At 36.0% G+C, this 19,555-nt stretch overlaps 1 protein-coding gene, 1 non-coding gene and 1 pseudogene across 2 annotated transcripts; 1 reads left to right on the plus strand and 2 right to left on the minus strand.

Annotated features, from left to right (window-relative positions):
• Positions 1-1,915: 1,915 nt before the first annotated feature.
• Positions 1,916-14,696, minus strand: LOC149002989 (structural maintenance of chromosomes protein). The gene is made up of 5 exons (XM_089137223.1): positions 14,022-14,696; positions 11,003-11,221; positions 6,532-6,627; positions 2,986-3,090; positions 1,916-2,888 (listed from the first exon to the last, which is right to left on the minus strand). Exons 1-5 carry the CDS (start codon positions 14,586-14,588, stop codon positions 2,673-2,675), a joined length of 1,203 nt encoding a protein of 400 aa, XP_088993349.1. The 5' UTR covers positions 14,589-14,696; the 3' UTR covers positions 1,916-2,672.
• Positions 14,697-14,874: 178 nt separating this feature from the next.
• On the plus strand, positions 14,875-14,956 carry TRNAS-GCU (transfer RNA serine (anticodon GCU)). The gene has a single exon. It is a non-coding gene; the product is annotated as a tRNA-Ser (tRNA).
• A 787-nt stretch (positions 14,957-15,743) lies between these two features.
• On the minus strand, positions 15,744-16,912 carry LOC149002991 (serine acetyltransferase 1, chloroplastic pseudogene; annotated as a pseudogene).
• Between the last annotated feature and the right edge of the window lie 2,643 nt (positions 16,913-19,555).

Genomic DNA, 19,555 nt, shown 5'->3' on the forward strand with positions numbered 1-19,555 from the left:
GCTGCTTACCACTTGGACCAACCCTATTGGTTAGATGTTCATGCTTCTATTATACTTTATCACACATTAGGGATGAAGCCCACCTTTGAATATTAATAAATCAGATACGAGATACCAATGAATCTCACGTTAATGTTACCTATAATGTATAGTGGAGAAATGTGAGAAGAGCACGAACTACTTTGAGAAATATAGTATCTATATTCATTTGATACCTTCACCATAGCCAGTATGAGGCGTTGACCCAGCTTGGCATATTTTCGGGCTTATACATTAAAGTGGTTGAGCCGGCTCAATATGCGGTTTCTTCATTTTTTTTATTTTTTTTGGGGTAACATGCGGTTTCTGCTTGTATAATAGGGAACAGCAACAATGAGAAAAGTGCAAAGGAGAAGAAATCAAAGACGTTTGAACAAAAATATATTCATATAATTTCCATTTCCATCTGACGGGACATTAAAGAAGCTTAATTTCTTCTCCTACTCCTCTTTGATACTTCAGGAAAGGATAGTTAAGACAACAAGACAAAATACACAGAGAAAGTACGAGAAAATGGCAACAGAAATAAGATGTTAAAACCCCAAATAAGAAGCAAAAAGAAAACTAAAACTACGTAGAGACAGATTGAATCTTGTTTCCCATATGCTATAACGTGTGTTTCCTTCTCATGAAGAACATGATTATGAAACCCTAACTGCTCTCTTAATTTGAAGTTTTTGAATATAGAGTAGATGGAAATAGTTGTTCTTTTCGCTGGAAAGGTTTCCCTTCGTCTTGATATAACCAGTTTTCCTGTCGTCTTTCGTATTCTTACTCTTACATGTCTTACAGAGATAGATGGGTGGGTTGGGAGGAGGTTTAAATTTTGTTGTCATTCATTGTCTACTTATACAAGAGGGAAACCCTAGTAGAGGCACAAAGGGATTGCACAGAGCCAATGTCTAGGTTTTCAGGTGTATGTGTTATATGGGACCCACTCTACTAAATGGCATAAATGTAGCTGAATGGATGTGTAAATAAATCCTACCATTAAATGTATTGAATTAAATCTAAACTATTTATGATGGACGATTCAGATTTAAAGGACGTACCCAGTGCCGAAGCTCCCACACTGTGGGGTCTGGGGAAGAGACTTTCTAGGCAGCCTTACTTACCCCTACTTTTTGCAGAGAGGCTGATTCGAACCCGCGCTCCACCATCGCACAATGGAGAGACTCCACCATTGTGCCAGGCCCGCCCTTCGGAAGATTCAGATTTAATAGTAAGATTTCTAGAACTGTTCAGCCAAGCAATTTACACGGCCGTTCAGCCACCACCTTCCCATATTAAATTGAGTCAGCCTAATAAGGAATGTAATAAAAAACTTGACGCAACTCGTTCTATCGGATTGTGCTTCAATACTGCGCAATTAATGAGCAGCACTAAGCTGCCTACGGTCAAGATTTAAAATGGTGGTCTGGACCACCCATTTTGTTTTTTTTTGTTTTTTCTTTTAAGTTTTAGTCGGTGTAGTTCAAAAAATAGAAAAAAAATGGGACCACCAAAATTGGTCCTCACCCCGTTTACAGCTCAATGCTACACATTAATTGCACAACACTTACGCCAAAGGCCGCTCTATCAGCTTTGAAACATTTGACGCATTGATCAAATACCCAACAAAATGTGACCACATTTCCATCCAAAGAAGAAAGTTGTAAATCCTTTCTATTTTTCTTGTCCTTCGAAGAATAAATTTTTTCCCTTCTGTAAAAATAAGAACTATCATTTCAAACATCTGATTGTCTTTACAATACAGTAATATCTTAGTGTAGTAACGTAATGATAAATCAATCCAAAATTGTTTTGCAGACTTTGTTTTACCATCAAGATACAAATCTACCCTTTCCAAGATCTGTCTCTGCAAGGGTGAGTCAGTCATGTCTGAATTTCAACCAGAAAGATGTCTGAGGGACAATGTGAGAAGATTAATCCAAGGATTAAAAGAAAAGAAACTTCTGAAGTAAAACTTAAAATAATTTATCTAACCCAATCAATTTTGGAAGCTTACCCTTGGTTTTGTTGTTCGAGAGACCTTGAAGATTGTCAAGCCTCATAGGTCCCATAAGTGTCAACATGCCGCTAAATGGACATATGTTCGTGGTCATCAGTTCAACACTGAGTTTGGACATTCAACATTGTTCTCATGAGCTTACTTCAAATGACAACATGAGAATTCAATGACATGCATTCTGAAGATGTCATAAGCAATCTTTCTGGACATATGTATTCAATCATTCACAAAAAATCATAAGGTCCTAAACCGAGCAATTTTGCATAATTTATGATTTCATCTTCCTGTAAGATATTCTGAAAGCAGATGCCTTTGTTCAAGTGGCAAAACTGGCAACTGTTAAGACTGAAAAACTCCAAATTGACCTAATCCCAGGTTCTACAAGACCTGACCAGACAGCACATAGTAGAGCTTATTCAGATACACTTATCCCATTCATATCATACAACAGTAAACTAATTTCATTTTCATGGAAATGAAGGATCTTTAAATCATCTTTCCCCATGTACTCTTCAACCATACAGCATTACAGATTATAATTACATGATCAAGTAAACAGACTAACCCGAGGAAAATGAAGAAAAGGTTATTTGAATGGAACTTGAGACAACAACTTACGCATTTAGAATAGCTTTTGATGGATAAGATTTCCATTAACACATTTATTCTCATCTGATCTGCGAGCAACACAAACAGCGGCACTTCCCAAACTTGGTCTTGTGCAATACTCAGAGCTCTTGGTCAGCTTCCCCCCAAGAGAAAGAGAACCTAAGTAGTTATCATTCCATGCTTCTAATGGTTCCTCATTTGGAGATTCATAACCCATCATCTCAAGCTCCTGAAGAAATAATTTTGGTTCCTTATTTAAGAGAAACTCAAGTAACATTTGAATACTGGATGAAGGCCAGAAAACAGCAAACTGTTTATATGCTTACCTTAGACTTTGCTGTGGCATAATAAGGAGTCAAACAAGGATTCAAATCCTTGATAAACAGGTCATCTGGACTACCAGGAGTCACTGGATCCCCTGAACTGTATTCCTGAACAATCATCAAAATAAATAAGGGACCTCAGCACCTTGGGTAAAACATAAAGCAATTAGATCTATAATACAATCTTTTTTGCATGCAAAATGGTCCTGCACTACATTTCACTTCCAACACTGTCTTACATGAAGTGAGATAAGAGAAACATTACACTCCCCAAACACCCCTCCCCCCTCCCTTTCTTTTGGGGGCGAAGGGGGAAGAAGATCCAATTGCTTGACCTAGGACCCTTCATCTACCCTCGAGAACACAAACCTTAAGTCCTGTGAGAAAACAAAAGCATGACAATCTTAGGAGACGACAAGGGACCCAAGTGCCAGAAATTGAAGTGATCCTCCCGACTAATGCAGTATTCATTGATTGGAAAATATTCAGGATGTTGTACACATACCTTACCATTTAAGTATTTCTAGCAACCAGTTTCCAGATGATCACATCCATCTGACAACCACATTCTTAGGATGGTGAGAATAGAATTGCCAATTTTATACAACAAAATTTTTATCCAAAGATGTACTCCAAAAGTTTAACACTCATAGAGCATCAAGGAAAGCCCCTTGTGTTTCTAACATGGCAAAAATTGAGTTGGTGACAACTCAAATCACAATACAGGAATCAACTTTTGAAACTGGATACATTAGATTTGTAATGTTAAATATTGTTTTTTTTTTTAATAATTTATTTGTGTCAATCTGGTTTAGTATCATGTTCTTTTCATAATTTATAGCTGTGACATGTTTACTTTTAGAATTGGGTGTCGCAGTAACCAAATAGATTTCTTTAAAACAAAAAGGGCTGACAGGTTGTTATGTAAGGATTGTAAGGTTATACTAGGGGAGAGTCTATCCACAACATGAATTAGTGCCATGGATGTGTGCATCGTGTCAAACCATAAGAAAGTTGAGGTTGTTTGCCCAAGGATAAGACAATGTGACTTAAAAGGAGATATCTTGTAATCACTTACTGATAAAATAGTCAAAGAGGAAGGTGAAGCTTTGAGGAGACACTAGAGCAATGTGAAATGACTACTTTGTACTAAGAACATTGCTAAACATGTCTTATGCAAATTAAAAGGAAAATGCCATTCCTCTAGGGAAGCTTAGTGGTGCGATGATGAAGTTCAAGCAGCCATTTAGGCTAAGAAGATAGTTTATACTTTTAAGGGGCAAAGAAATATGAAAGGTGTTACAACAATTTGAGTAAAAGGAAGTGGAAAACACTATTTCAATCATATATATGTATTGAAAGGAAATGGAAAATGCTAGATGAGGACCATCATGAGACATGGAATAATTATCTCAACAGATTATTAAATCATGAAATGAACATAATGGCCGAGAAGGCAACATTCTCCATTGAGAAACACGTTAAAATATATACAAAAAATTTAAGATTCTCGAACCAAAATAAGCTTTAAGGAGGATGAAAGTGGGCAAGGCAACAGGGTTAGATATGATCCCAACAGAAGTGTGGAATAGCTTAAAAATCTGAGGTTTACTCTTTACTAATCAAGTTGTTTAATAAGACAATGAGAATAAGGAAAAAGGTCAAACTGAAGGAGGAGAAGCAGTGTGGCTTTGATTGTAAAAATAAAGGTAATGCACGGTGCTGTGACTACAGAAGCATAAACTAGTGAGACATGCTAAATTTTAAATTATGGGAAAAAGTTACTGAAACCAACCTAAAGACAAGAACAACTATCATGGAAAACCAATTTCGTAAACTAGTGAATCATATTAAATTAGGGGAGAGAATTATTGAAATGCACCTAAGAGAACAAGCCACTATTACAGAGAACAACTTGGTTTCTTGTCAAGAAAATCCACAACAGAAGTTCTGCATTTACTTGAGAAACTCTAAAGGTTGCAAGACAGATCTTCATATGGTCTCTATTGACCTAGAAATAGCTCATGACGAAGTCCCCAGAGAATTAATATAGTAAGAAATAGATAATAGAAATTTTCAAGTAATAAATATCTGAGAGGTCAAGGTAGTTTATTCCCAATTATAATTGAATTACATCAAGGATAAACTTAAGACCTTATCTTTTTCTACTCATCAACATGTTTTAACCGGGCTACTAGAGGCATTCAAATCAAGTTCCTTAGTGTACACTTTTTGCAAGTGATATGTGGTGAAGGATGAGACAAATCCAGGGATTTTATTCCCAAGCTGCAGTAATGAAGATCAGTCTGGAAAAGAACAAGTATAAGCTGTGTATCTGAATTTAATCAAGGACAGATAATGATGTATGAAAATTCATGGAAGAAGATTCTCCAAAGTAATTACTTTAGGTATTTTTGCTCAATTTTGAATAGTAAAAAATGTCATATAGAAGATGATTCTTCATAGACAGTTCAAATTCAATGGATGAAATGGAAAGACCTATTAAGGTCAATGTAGGATTGACGTATTCCGTTAAAATTTAGAAGGAAATTTTCAATTTTTCATAGTGACAGTCATGATCAGCTATGATGTATGATACTAAAAGTTGACAGCTGAAAAGCATCATATAGATAAATTCAGTGTAGCTGAGATGAAGATGTTGAGACGGATGAGTGGCAAAACTAGGAAAGATGAAGAAATGATCAAATGAGGGCTGGATTTGGGAGTAGCTTTGATACAAATCAAGCAACAAGAAAATCATCTGAGGTGGCATGGCCATATTCAACAGAGGCTTTTTGATTCTCCAGTATGAAGGATTGACCAAATTCAAACTGACTGAGCCAAAACAGCCAGGGGAAGATCTAAAATTCGTCTGGGACAAGGGGTCAGGAAACACATGAATAGCTTAGACCTTGTAACAAGTAAGACCTTGAATTGAGCTAATTGAAGGATTAGCATGCAAGTAGCCTACCAATATAGTTTGGATGAAGCTGATTTCTAGTTTTTGCTATTTTGTATGTCTATTTTTAAAGTTCAACATTCAATACTTAAATCTCTTTAACTTTTACTCCTCTTGTGTACTTTAGCTCTCTTATGATTTTCTTATATTGTTATTTGACATTCCATGCGTCATACCTGAGATGGTTCATAATCTATAACAACTATGGTTCCTAACTGTTGGACCTGGAGATTCCCTTCTGGATCAGAAGTGTCCATCTTTTCTATTGCATTTGGGTTTCCCTCTTGTTTTTTATGTACTCCATTTTTTATTGTGAGTTGGGTAAACCAACCAGGCTGTCTCCCGAACTGATTTTGCAAGAAGCTAAAACCTACCAGACTGTCTCTTGAACTGTTTTTGCAAGATACTAATCAGACTATTGGTAGGCTGTCTTAACAATTATCATCCATTAGTCAAGAATCCTATGGGTAACTAGCAATTTTGATTTTGCTAATGTGCATATCAGTATTATTCTATTTCTACACATAGCAATCATATGCTAATAAACAACAGATATTTGATGATATTGGTTTCCTACTTTAGCAACTTACCAAAGAATTAGTGGCCTCTTGGTCGTATGCAGGCGTTTTAGGAGAGTTTCTAGGATGTTCAAAACATGCTTGAGCTGCATATTTATCTGCTTTTACCTGTTCATATAGCAAACCATTGATAAATGATGCAGATAATAAACTTAACAAACATTGACAGAAACTCCTGATTTCTAGGAAAAGGGACAAAATTAAAGATGTAAATCTAGGCTGACTAATTTAAACATCTGGAACTGCTGGAATAGTTTAATGGGAAAATGAAAATAAAAATGTTGAGTCACTCTCAGTTAAGCCTGAGATGACTAATTTGCATGAGTTGAAACTAAAAACATACAAACCCATAACACCTAGAGATCTCTTCTTATAGCTCGGAAGTGCAAAGTCTAAGAATGCTACAGCCTATAGCACCTTGCATTGCTTCTATATGAAGTCCAAATTCTATATGATCATGCAAATAAACATTTCTCGGACCTTGGCAGTACGAATAAACTGTACATTTTATTGCTTGGTATGTATTAAATCTGTTGCTTGAATAAGTTTAGAAGTCTTTTCTTTTGAAATTTTGGTTTCCCTTCCCACAAGAAGTTGCATATTTTGTCTTTAGGTGTTTTGCTTTTGGGAAATGCACTTAGTGTGTAATGGTTAGTTCCATATTGAAAATTGAGAAATAAGAAAGGTATAAGTATAAGATAAGGTTCTCTAGGGGGTCTAAACCCCTTAGAAGAGAGACACTTCTTTCACCCATCTGTCATGAGTATTGGGTTTATTTTTTGCACATTTTGGCTTGATCACATTATTATCTTAAATGGACCTGGGTCCATTAGGAGTACACACCCATATGTAATGACACATATGTGACATACCTAAACGTTCCCAGCACTTAGATTCAATTTTTTAACCAATCCGTAGGAACCAAGGGTCACCCTTTAAAATAACACATCCATCTTTATAATAGAGGAAGTCAATGTAATGCACAGATTTGTGCCATTTGATAAACCAATACAGTGTCTTCAAAAAGCCCTTGTGTACTATTGTGGCTGGAATACAATTCTGAAGTTCTTGAAGGGGTGTGAAGTAGCAGAGTGCGCTATTCACCAACAAGGCTATTGTATCTTGGAGGCCTACTAGGATACACCCAGTTGAACCTATATAAGGTCTTAAGAGTTTGTCCATTGGTTCACTTCATCCTACTATATCATCTTAGTTAATTCGTCAACATTTGAGGTTCTTGCTTTCCTAAACGATAAGTACATCTCTCTTGTTTTGCTTTGTTTTGCTACTTTCCATTGTGACATCATTTGGTGCTACACATGGCACATAAAACATTTCCCTAAATGTAACAATATATTTTTCCATAAAATGAAGAGAAGGATGAATAGTTAATGTCAACGCCACACACCTTGCTTCTTGGTACACTTCCAGTAAACTCATGTCTCAACTACATAGTAAATCACCATTTGAATTGCCTAATATATAAGGGCCACTCTGATAAGTTGATTTCATGCATATTATTTTATATGATTAATTTACTATATTTCCATGTATTTACAATTGTTTTATATCAATTTACCCTAATATAATATGAAAATGAATATGTTGCACCCTTTCCTTTAATTTCTATAATTTTGGTGATTTTATATATTTCCTAACAAATTCTAATCAAGATTTATTACTTTTACGTGTAGGAAATTATCAATCAAATCTGGGTATTATTGCAAGAGTCCTACCTCAAGTCAAAAACATAGAAAGAATGAGTCCTTGCATGCTTCTATGTTTTATTTCCTATTTAGGATTTGATCAAAGAAAGGAAAAGAGGAAGAATAATCCAATTCAAATAAGAAAGATAGAAGAATCCCGTTTTTGAGTGTCTCTGTCCAGTTTTGATCAAGATCTTCATCGGATGGTCATATGGTGTCCGATCGAGCCGATTTTTGGAGGAGAGCTTCACGACGTCTTGGTCTTCAAATCCAACAGTGGGATTATGCATTGGAGATCTCTAAGTTAATCCGATTTATACATCAAAACATTCCTTGGTTAAGTCAGATAAGAACTATGAGTTTGATTCAAACTCTGAGTTTAATTAATCTATAAAAGAATAGCAAAGCCAAGGAAGAGGGGTAGGACATTTTTGGGAGCTTTGGAACACCAGGGAGAACCTTCTTGGAGCTTGGGAGGAGCGGAGAGATCGAACCAGGAGACGTTGGTTGGCTTTGGAGATCTGAAGCTTGGGAATAAGTTTTTCTTGATCTTCTTTCAATGTTCTTGAACTCCTCTGTAATGTTTTTAGTCTCTAGTATGAACTAATTTAGTTTTTCTAGGGATCAGATGTAGCCTATCTTTGAATTCCCACTCTTGACTTCATCAATATAATTTTGAATAGTGTTTCCTTTGATTGAGTTTTTACTTCTATTCTTCATGCTTTTGATTAATTGGCCACTAATCAACTGATTTGTTAATCATAATGAACTGAGAGGGGATTTATGTGTTTAGTTCATTGGAGTAAAAGCTATGAATTACATGTAAGATAGAGATATACTTACATGATTTGTGTAGTTGTTACATGGGAATCCATAGAATTTAATGATTTCTCAGTTGTTGTAACCCACATAGAAATATAGTGAGTTAGCAATTGAGGGAATTTCTATTAGTACTCAAGAGAGACTAGTAGAAAGGGAAGAGAATCTCGACTATCAATCAGGAAAATATTTCTCAAATTATAAAGAGGGATAAAAGGGTGGGAATGCTTAGTTATGGTGAAATCTGACTCCTAGGTCTTTAGCAATTAATAAATCTCAATTTAACTTTCAATTTGCAATATAGTCTAGAATAGTTATCTTCCTTATTATTTGTTCAAATAAAATTGGTATAATTAATTTGGTACTTAATCTATAGTCTTCGAGGGATCGATCTTTTATCATTATATTACTTGTTACGACAGCGTACACTTGTGTTGTACACAGCATTTGCCTTGGGTACTAACCCAATTAAGTGAGATGTATTAGTCAAGTCATATGAACTGTAGTGGATGACAAAGAGAAAAGTACTAGATGAATCCCTACTTAAGTAGGAGCATACTTTCATCTTTATATCTTTATAATTGAATAAAATGCCCAACTAATGCATCATATCTCTTTCTTCCTTTCCTTTTATTTCTCTTCCCTATTCAATGTTTTAGATATCAAAGGGCCGGTCTAGGGCATGTTATTGTTTGCATACTGTTCCTCTCTGCCGGACCAAAACTTAATTTATCCTTGCTGTTCCTCTCTTATGGGTACTCCAATCCATGGTTATGACTGTTTGTGGGGCATGACACCAGGATGTGCTCTGGAATCTTCCCTTCTAAGTGAAACCAGCAATAGAAGGGAAGGATATATGTCATGCCTAAAATGTGGTGCTCTCTGCAATACCAGATTCAGCTGTTGATGATTTGATGATATCACAAAGAGTATGTGCTGCTGTAACTGAGTAACACAAGTTGATTATGACTGGTTATTGGTTGCAGACTTGCAGTATGGGAGATGAGTGTTTATTGGTATCTGAAGTATTTGTTCTTGCTATGTAGTGAGTATATTGGCTAACTTGTCTACAATATTCGTGGTCAATGGAATATCTTGATGGCTAAATGCTAATAATTGGGACGGAAAACTGGCTAGTGACGCCTACAGTCCAGATTTGATCTATTGAAATGAATGCATCAAATTTTTACCACAGGAATGAACTGTGAAGGCTTATCTTGTTTCAAGTTTAAAACTTCGAATTTTGGTTGATCCCCCCCCCAGGGTAAAATTTATCTGGAGAGGATGAAGGATACTTATTTGCTTGAGTGTTGGATGATGAAATAGAAAACAAACTATTGGTGTCCTTTATGGTCTATCAAACTGCCAAAGAGGTTTGAGATGCTTTTAATGAGAGTTTTAACAAGAATATTACTCGTGTGTACCAAATCAACGAACGCTAATGTTAAACTGAAATGCGCTGATAAATTTTTTAGTAAATATAGTGGTAAAAGGAAACTCGGAAGAACAAAATCAGTATCAGCCTCTCACTGCTGATATTGATGTTCTCAAAGTGCAAAAGGCTGATTTTCAAATTGCTAAACTTTTTCCCCTGGAATGAAGTCTGAGTTCAAAAAGGGTGAAATATCAGATGCTAGCAAGTGACAAATTGCAAGTACTCAATCACAAAATACTTACGGTTAATTCCTGTAAGTCTTACTCCCTTCAATAAATGCAATTCCTAATTGATATAAATCCTTACACATGATATAGCGAGAGAATAATGACTAACCAACCAATAAATCCCTACACATGATATAGCAAGAGAATAATGACTAACCAACCAACAAAACCATGATGTGAGGTCTCAGAAAAAAATTACTGATGTATGAACCTTACCTTTCAGCTTTCATGAGAATTTTAGGTTCCCTATCAGTATGTTAACTTATCAAGAAAATACAAAGAAGATAGATGGATACCTCAGCAAGACCCTCAGCAAGGGACTGGAGCTGGCCTGTAAGAGAAGTCACCTGTTTTTGGAGAGTCGGAATGACCTGTCTTGCATGTTTAAATTCTGATCCCTGCTTCTCTAAGATTTCATGAAGGTGAGAGTTCATAACATCTGGGAACAGGATGGCGCTTTTCAAGGATTTTATTTCTTCCCTTTGCTTCAGGCATAAATCTTTCAGCTTCTCAACCTGAAGAAGTACAGAAGTAAAAATAATGCACAAGGACCTCAGGTCTTAACTCTAACAGATAATATAGAGAGAGATTCAATGTAATAGCAAATTTTGAACAATTTCCAAAAGACAATAACAATACATAATGGTAACTTATAAAACATATCGAACCAAGTAATCAATTTTTTTTCAATGCCACCAAGATGACAATGCATCGTGAGTTTTTGCCACATGAAATTCATATCATGGAAAATTCTGCAAGAGTCTATGATGAAAGTAAATAGAGAATACTTAATGATGAGTATAGGAGAAAAGAGGAGATGGAGACTTCAAATTTTGGAAGGAGTGATAAAACATTTCCAGATTGGCGGTTCGTTTACAAGGAGGGGGGAGGAGAGAGAGAGAGACAGACAGACAGATCAAAATTGAGGCAACATAGCAGAAAATGGTGGAAAGGCAACAGAAACAACAGAAGGAGCTTAGGCAGAGGGGAATCAAGGATTTGCACATTGGTGTTTTGGTGAAAGAAGATGGTGAAGAGGTGGAAGAGAGAGGACTCAGGAGTTGGATGGGCTGTTTGGGTTATTTGTGTTGAGGCTGTTTTAGTTTCAGTTAATATGGATATTTATAAGGTTAAGGCAATTAATTAATAATTTGTAGAATAGTGCTGTAGTTTTAGCTGATGTGTGGTCTAAGTTCCTAATGGACCACCTACATAAAGAAAGAATAAGGGATAGTTGTGCGCTCTTCTAGAAGCCATTATCAGATTCCAACATCTAGATCCAGCAACCAACAGTCTTCTTTCCTCTTTTGTTTCCCTCCCTAGTTCTATTTTGAGTTTCTAGCCAAAGATTCTATTTTGAGTCTTTATTCATAGCTTATATTTTTTCACTAGAAGGCTCCTATTTCTAGGTCCAAGTTTGCTTGTAGTTTCTGCTTTTAAAATTTATGTAATGTTCATATCTTCAACCCAAGCAGTGCATAGGAAGTCCGAGAGGACATCCTATAAATAGAGGATCATTTGATTCCTGACAAATAACAACTGTAGCTCTGTTTCTTATACTTTTAGTGTGAGGTCTCTCAAAGGAATTGGATGGATTCCTACTAGTTCGTCCTGTGTCTTCTACCTTTCTTTCCTCAGAATCCATGTCAATGAGTTACAATACATGTTAGAATTTGTGGTCCTAAGCTACATACCAATGCTTTATTAGTTTCAAATTTTAAATATGTTTCTGTCAGGATCATTTAATTCTGCATTTTTTTCTGACCAGAATCCCTGATTCTTTGTCATCATTACTGGTCTGTTCTGATGCATAGTTGGGACTCTCATACAAGGTTGAAGTTTGTACTCTATCATTGATGTTCACATGCTGCCATTTCTGAAACCTAAGAAGGCCAACAATCACGCCTCTTATACTGAGAAATCAATCTGTTCTGGCTTACTTGTACATTTGCAGGACCGGAATTGACGTTCAGGTAGGATTCCAAGTTACATTTCAGTAAGTCCTACTTTTCCTCATCTGAACTGTTCTGTATTGGTTGCTGCATTTCAGATCCTCAGAAATGGATGCCCAGGTGTATCTTGACCTTAATTTTTGTAGTTTCTTGGTTGTGACTTGTTTTAAAAGCAAAGATTGCAAACTCAAAATGCTGGATTTAAACAATGTATTACTTGCAAAGGTGAACTGGCTTTGCATTTGACAGAAATGGTAATCAAAAATCTTTTAAGAGACTAGACTTACAAGAACTCTGTTATGAGCTTCCTTAATCACCGGGATATTAGATGAAGTTCAAGAGAATAATATTTTTCCATTCAATGCAATAAAATGTATAACAGCTGAAACATTTTCAGAAGAAAACCAGTATGTCGGAGAAAAATGCATTGAGAGAAACTGTTGGGTTTGTGATAAAAATCACTTTATCTCTTTTGAGTTCAAATTTGAATTTGGTGGGTCCCACTTAGTGTTAAACATGGTTAGGTGTTTGGTATCATTAAGAGGGCCTTGGGAGACGTAAATGGGGTGAAAAAAAAAGAGTTTCTAGGAAGTTCTAAAGTGGGTTTTGAGCAAAAAACGGGATTGAACATTCAGCTTCTTCTTCTTGTGGTTTTGCAAGAAAAGGGTTTCTTCTCTCTTGTATTCTTCTCCATTGCAACTCTATTGAAGCTTGAGCTTGGATTGAAGGATTTTCTTCAAGAGCTTGAGGTGGAAGGTATTTTCAAGGAGGTTTGAGGTAACATTGTATTATTCTCAAATCTTGTACTATTTTAAAGATTAAAATAGTGAAATCCCTCTCCATGGATGTAGCTAATGTCGAATATTTCGGGTTAATGAACCACATAAAACTCTTGTGTGTTGTTTGTATTTCTCTTTCATTCTTATGATGATTTGTTGTTTTTTTGCTTTGTGATTCTCTTCAACTTATTTGCACAAGATCTTGGTTTATTTTGTTCATTTGGGTGATTTGTTTAGTTACCATGTTCCTTAGATTGGGTTTGTCTTCAACAGAATGGAAGGTTTTACCATGAAATCTTTGTTTGCATGCAAAGAACGAGAAACAGCTCAGTATAGTATATTATTAAAAAATAAAAAATAAATAAAAAGGGGAAATTGAATCACTGAAAATGAAATTTAATATTTAAAATGCACTCGCTAGGTCTATGAAATAGATCAATTGAAGAACCATTAAGAACCTTAAATGCATTACTCCACAAACAAATGGACCGATTTTTACACCTAGAAAATAAATTAGGATTGATAGCTGAAGATAAAAACATTCGACAACGAGAATAAAAGAAAGTATGGTTAAGGAGTATTACTTCTGTATTTTTCTCCTCAACTGTCATTTTGAGCTCCAGGATCTCTGTTTCATACTCTTTATTCTGGTTCAAGAGCTCTCTCTCACTCCTAAGCACCATGGCCAAGGTCCTTGTGTTCGCCTTCACCTCCGTTAATGCCTTAGTCTCAGTTCGATTCCCTGCCGGAGAAGAACCCTTTTGAAACAGCTTTTTGGGGAAAGCTGAAAACTTTGAACCCTTCGATGCCGTCTTCTTCAGATCCTCAGCTATAATGTCGGCAGGAATAACCAGCATTCTATGATCCTCTCCTGCTTTGATTTTTGATCTCTTATCCATAAATTTCTTCACCATAGAACCCAAACTCTGCTCGTTCTTGACCTTAACCTGAGCTATATCAGAAGACCCTGCTTTAACAAGTGCACGAGACGAATTCCCCGGTGCCGAGATAGAATTCGGCGACTTTCCTATACGCTTGAGAGAAGAGTGATTCTTGTTAGGGTTTTTGAACTCGGAAGATGTAGATGGAGAAGAAGCTGAAGATCGAGATTCCAACGAGGAATACCGAGATGAAGGCTTGAGAGAGGCCATGTTCAAGGTCGAAAGCTAAACAGATGATCAAAAGGAGAACTTTTTTCGATCTGAAAGGAAGGTCACTGTAGGTTTCAAAGGTGGGAGAGAAGCTGTGAAATAAGTACTTATCACATGATTTGCCCTATTTGGTTTTTTGGCGCCGTTTGAATTTCAAATATTTTCTAGTGTTGCATATTCGAACTACGTCTCCGAGATCAAAATTCTCGAGTTGGTTCAATTTCGAACCTGGTTGAACCAATCAAAACTTTATGTCATTCAAGATGAATATGGAGCTAACACAGATGACGCTTTGGCCGAGTGGTTAAGGCGTGTGCCTGCTAAGTACATGGGGTTTCCCCGCGAGAGTTCGAATCTCTCAGGCGTCGTTTGAACTTTTTTGGCCTTTAAAAAAAGGAATATTGGAATCTAAGCCACGTGTATTTGCATTTTTCTAAAGCATTTCAAGAAATCTAATCAAACGTAACGAACGTGCTTGAGTGCTTCCATAATTCCATTATATTGGCGGTGGGAAATTTTTTTGACTATCTGGCATTTTTGTATTTTGTGTTTTTCGTTGACTTTGGAAGTCTTTTTATATGGGTTCGTCTTTTCATGCAAATTTATGGTGTATAACGCACATGGTTTTTAGTCGTTTCTTGAAATATTTTAAATGTATATATTTTTCTTTAAAGGAGATAATATAATTAAAGATTGAGGTTAAATTATTTATTTTGTTAATATTTAAAAATATTTAGATGTTTTTAATTAAGTAATTAATGCAAAATTTATCGTGCATCACGCACATGGTTTTTGTTGTTTCTTGAAATATATTTAAATATTTTTTTAATTATTTATTTTGTTAATATTTTAAAAAAAATTAGAAGTTTTGTAGTAATTAACGTTGACTGATAACTTTAAGGTTGAATTATTTAGACTTTTGAGGTAATGAAAGAGTGGGGATCGAATCCACAACCTTTTAATCCGAAGTTAAACATGTTAATTCATTGCCCTATGCAATCCTTGTTCCTTCAATGCTGTTGTCGTATGTGAAAATACTTGCCTCCCCTTCTTAGTAGAGAAAATTTTTTGAAAAAGATAGTAGATATATTGTTGTATTCTTTATGAAATATCGGTACTTGACCCCTCTCAATGTTAAATCCTAGCTCCACCATGATAGCAAACAACACTATAACAAGCCAATTTTATTTATATGGATTCAAAGAAAATTGAACTTCCCTCACAACTTACATTGCATGTTACCATCAAGAGAAAATAAGAGCTCAAAGACAGATAACAAGAACATATATACACCATTGAGGACTGATGGTGTTCCTTCCTATATAATATAATCAGACCAGTCTGACAAGACACAATAAGTGTGATCCATGGTGACACCAGGGGACTTATTTTTACTACATGAATTGTCCCTCCCACCAAGAATTCTTGCCGGATTTCCTACTGCAGTAGCCTTTGCGGGTACTTCCTTGAGCACCACTGACCCAGCACCGATTCTCGCCCCATCACACACCCTAATAGGACCCAAAACTTGAGTCCCTGCACCCACCAACACCCCATCTCCAATCTTGGGGTGTCTGTCTCCAGATTGCTTGCCTGTACCCCCTAAGGTAACGTTATGAAGGATTGACACATTGTCCCCCACCACCGCCGTCTCGCCGATGACAATGCCAGTCGCATGATCCAACAAAATGCCCCGCCCGATCTTCGCGCCCGGATGGATATCCACCGCGAAAACGACGGAGACCCGGTTCTGAATTAGAAGGGCCAAGACATTCCTGCCCTGAGTCCACAACTTATGGGCCACCCTATGGGCTTGACATGCCTGAAACCCCTTGAAATTGAGAAGACAATGGACAAAACTGATGCAAGCAGGGTCACGTTCCTTAGCCGCCCTGAGATCATCACGTATAGCTTTTCTGATCTCTGGATCTTCCTTGAAGACGCCATAGAAGACTCCAACCAAGGTGTCTGAAGGAAGACCAGAATTGCCCAACTTTGTAGCCATGTGTGTTGCCAGAGCACTTTCTAAGGATTCATGAGATAGAATCGTAGTGAAGTAATAGTTTGACAAGATGGGTTCTTGCTCCACATCCCACTGAGCTTCCTCTCGTACCTTTAACCACACTGCATCATCTTCTTCCTGTTTGTCGCCGCTGCCGGCACCGGCAGCGAAGCGAGTGCCGGAGAAGTAAACCCAGTTTGAAAGAGGGTGGTTCATGACATGGGTTCGATCAGATTCGAAGCCAAGAGGGACGATGGCAGAGATTTTGGTCATGTTGTTTTAGGTCTTGTGGCAGCAGCTGCTGTGGATGGTGATGAGCTTTCCGTGCTGCTCATTGAGGTCGATGTTGAGGATGGTTTGTTTATATAGAAGCGGAGAAAACTTAGCTGAGCTAATATTAAATCATCTTTCAACTTTGCTGTTTGCTTTTTCTTAATTTAACTACTATAATTTTTACCAAAAACAAAAACACTACTACAATTAAGAGTTAAACAATGATACGGCAAGTAAAGTGTGGAATTATTCAATTTATTTTGGCAATAGAAGGTTCATCTTAGAAAAATAGGATTTTTTTTTTTTTTTTTGGTAATCATTAGAAAAATAGGAATAGGGTTGTACCAAATATTTAGATGGGGTTCCATTTCTGAATACTAATAAGATGAATTTTTCTAAGTATACGATTGCTGGGACCAAAGAAGGGTTATCTAAGTAGGTAAAGTGTGAATTATTCGATTCATTTTGGCAACATAAGGTTTATCTTAGAAAAATAGGAATTGAGATCAAGGGTTCTTGTATCACATATTTAAAAAAGAGTCTACCTCTGAACATTGATAGGATGAATTTTTCATAAGTATATATTTGCAGGGACCATAGAAGGGTCATCTAAAACCGGACTCAACAAATACTGGGCAAGAAGAAAATAAAATCAAAAGCAAATCAATACGAAACTCGAGATAAAAATGACTTTTGCCTAAAATAGTGTAAGGTTTGAGAAGGGGTCCATCTCTGAATATTGAAAAAATGAACCTTTCTTGAATATACCATGACAAGGATCAAGAAAAGATTATTCAAAACCGAACTCAAAGAATAAAGAGGAAAATAAAAAAATTAGACGAAAAACCAACCAAAAGGGGACACAAATTATAACGTTGACAGGTTCTAAATTTGACTATAGTCTTGGAATCACCCAAAGTTGAGTGTATAATGTATTTTTTAGCTGGATCTCGTTGCTTTTGCGTAAAATTGAGTGATTTTTATTCAACTTTATTACCTATTTGTTAGTAAAAAATAAATAAACAAATAAGGAAAATAAAAATCAATGCTTTTTTTTTTTTTGGGTTGGTAAAATAAAAAACAATACAAAGAGTGGAAATTTTCAATTCAAAGCCAATGTAATGAGGTTGGTCAAATTAGTTGATCCGTATCAAAGTTAACCAAGGGCATATGATGAATTTCAAAATTCAATAACATGTTTTTGTTTATTAATATAATCAACATTCACAAAAAAAAAACTCCCTTTATATTGAATTAACAAAACGTGGGTGCGTTCTAACATATTGAGAGGCAGCTTTTTTTTAAAGACCTGAAGTCCTAGAAGATCTGTTGTTCGATCTTCTGTTCCTTCCACACTCCCCCCTCCCCTCAAATTCTATTCCAAAGGGCATGTGGCCTAGTCACGATGATTGATATCAACTTGGTAAAAATATATTAAGAAGTAAGAAAACTCTATTTAAATGTCACTTTTTTTATTCTCAAGACTATTTAAATGAAAACGAAAGAAACGTTTTTCAATCTAAAAAGTAATTATGGTTACATTATTCCCTCTACACCCATTATTATAACAATGTCTTTTTCAATCTTACATGTTTTTAATCTTGTTGAAAAAACTAAAATATTTGTATTGGATTTGGACAGTTTCTACCTAAGCATCATTTGGATGTCACAAAGGGATCTTCTAGTCAGCAATTTCCATATTTTGAAGGTTTGTGCCTTTTTTTTTTATGGGAAGGTGGGGAGAGGGAGGGAAGGAGGGTACAGTCCAACCTCGTGGATTGAATAACAATGCAACCCAACTCTCTTTAGGCCACCACTTTCAAGGCTAAATATTTATCCAAATCAAGCTTTTTCAATCCTAGAGTCAAAGTCAAAAATGGCTTCTAGTATTGGCAAAACTTACGCGACATCTTACCTAATTTGAAAAAAATGGTTATCTAGGTGGGTATGGCATGGATATTTTTTTTCTAGAATAACCATTGGCTTCTTAATGCATTGACAGTAACAGACAACTACTCCCTAGCTAATATTTGGTTACATGATATTTTTGTTGCCCAAATGTCAAGATGTCTTTAAGTACATAGGGAGTGTCTTTTAAACTTCAATCTCTCAAATTTCTCTATCTCCCACATTAATCTCAATCTTTTTAATGATAAATGGCTCTCATGTATTTCCATCAATAATGGCAAATTTTCTGCTAAAATGGTAGGGGAAGCGCTAATGAAACAGAACTACTCTACTTTGCCAAATGATTTCTAACAATGGTGGAAAATGTTCTAGAAACTACCACTTCACCCCAAACTCAAAATATTTCTTTCGGCAATTCTTGTGTATATGCAAGATTACAGTTATATATGTATTATCCCAATGGACGGAGATACAAGATCTTTGTGAACTGTGCTGAAATAAGACAGAGACGCTTTGGCATATTTTCATCTCTTATGAATGAACCAAAAGAATCTGGGCAGCAGGACTGATTGAGTAGAGGATAGAACACCAAACCCAAAATTTCATCTTACAACTATCCAACGACTTCTTAATTGATTTTCAACTAGACAAGCAAAAAATCTGATGATTTCTTTCTGTCTTTGATTACATGTTATTTTAATGGGTAGAAAAAAATATCTTAATCATCAACAAACTTAAGCCTAACCTCTACAAAATAATAAGAAATATTAACAAGTGGCTAATG

The sequence above is a fragment of the Hakea prostrata genome, chromosome 10 (assembly GCF_041222555.1).
Source record: "Hakea prostrata isolate BN-2017 chromosome 10, UWA_Hpros_2, whole genome shotgun sequence".
Classification (NCBI taxonomy): domain Eukaryota; kingdom Viridiplantae; phylum Streptophyta; class Magnoliopsida; order Proteales; family Proteaceae; genus Hakea; species Hakea prostrata.

Excerpts from the sequence above, each read along its gene's own strand:
- LOC149002989 (XM_089137223.1), bottom strand. The coding sequence starts at position 14,588 with ATGGCCTCTCTCAAGCCTTCATCTCGGTATTCCTCGTTGGAATCTCGA. Across the intron at positions 3,091-6,531 it reads AAGAGGCCACTAATTCTTTG|GAATACAGTTCAGGGGATCC; the intron begins GTAAGTTGCTAA and ends ATGATTGTTCAG. Across the intron at positions 2,889-2,985 it reads ATGCCACAGCAAAGTCTAAG|GAGCTTGAGATGATGGGTTA; the intron begins GTAAGCATATAA and ends TTATTTCTTCAG.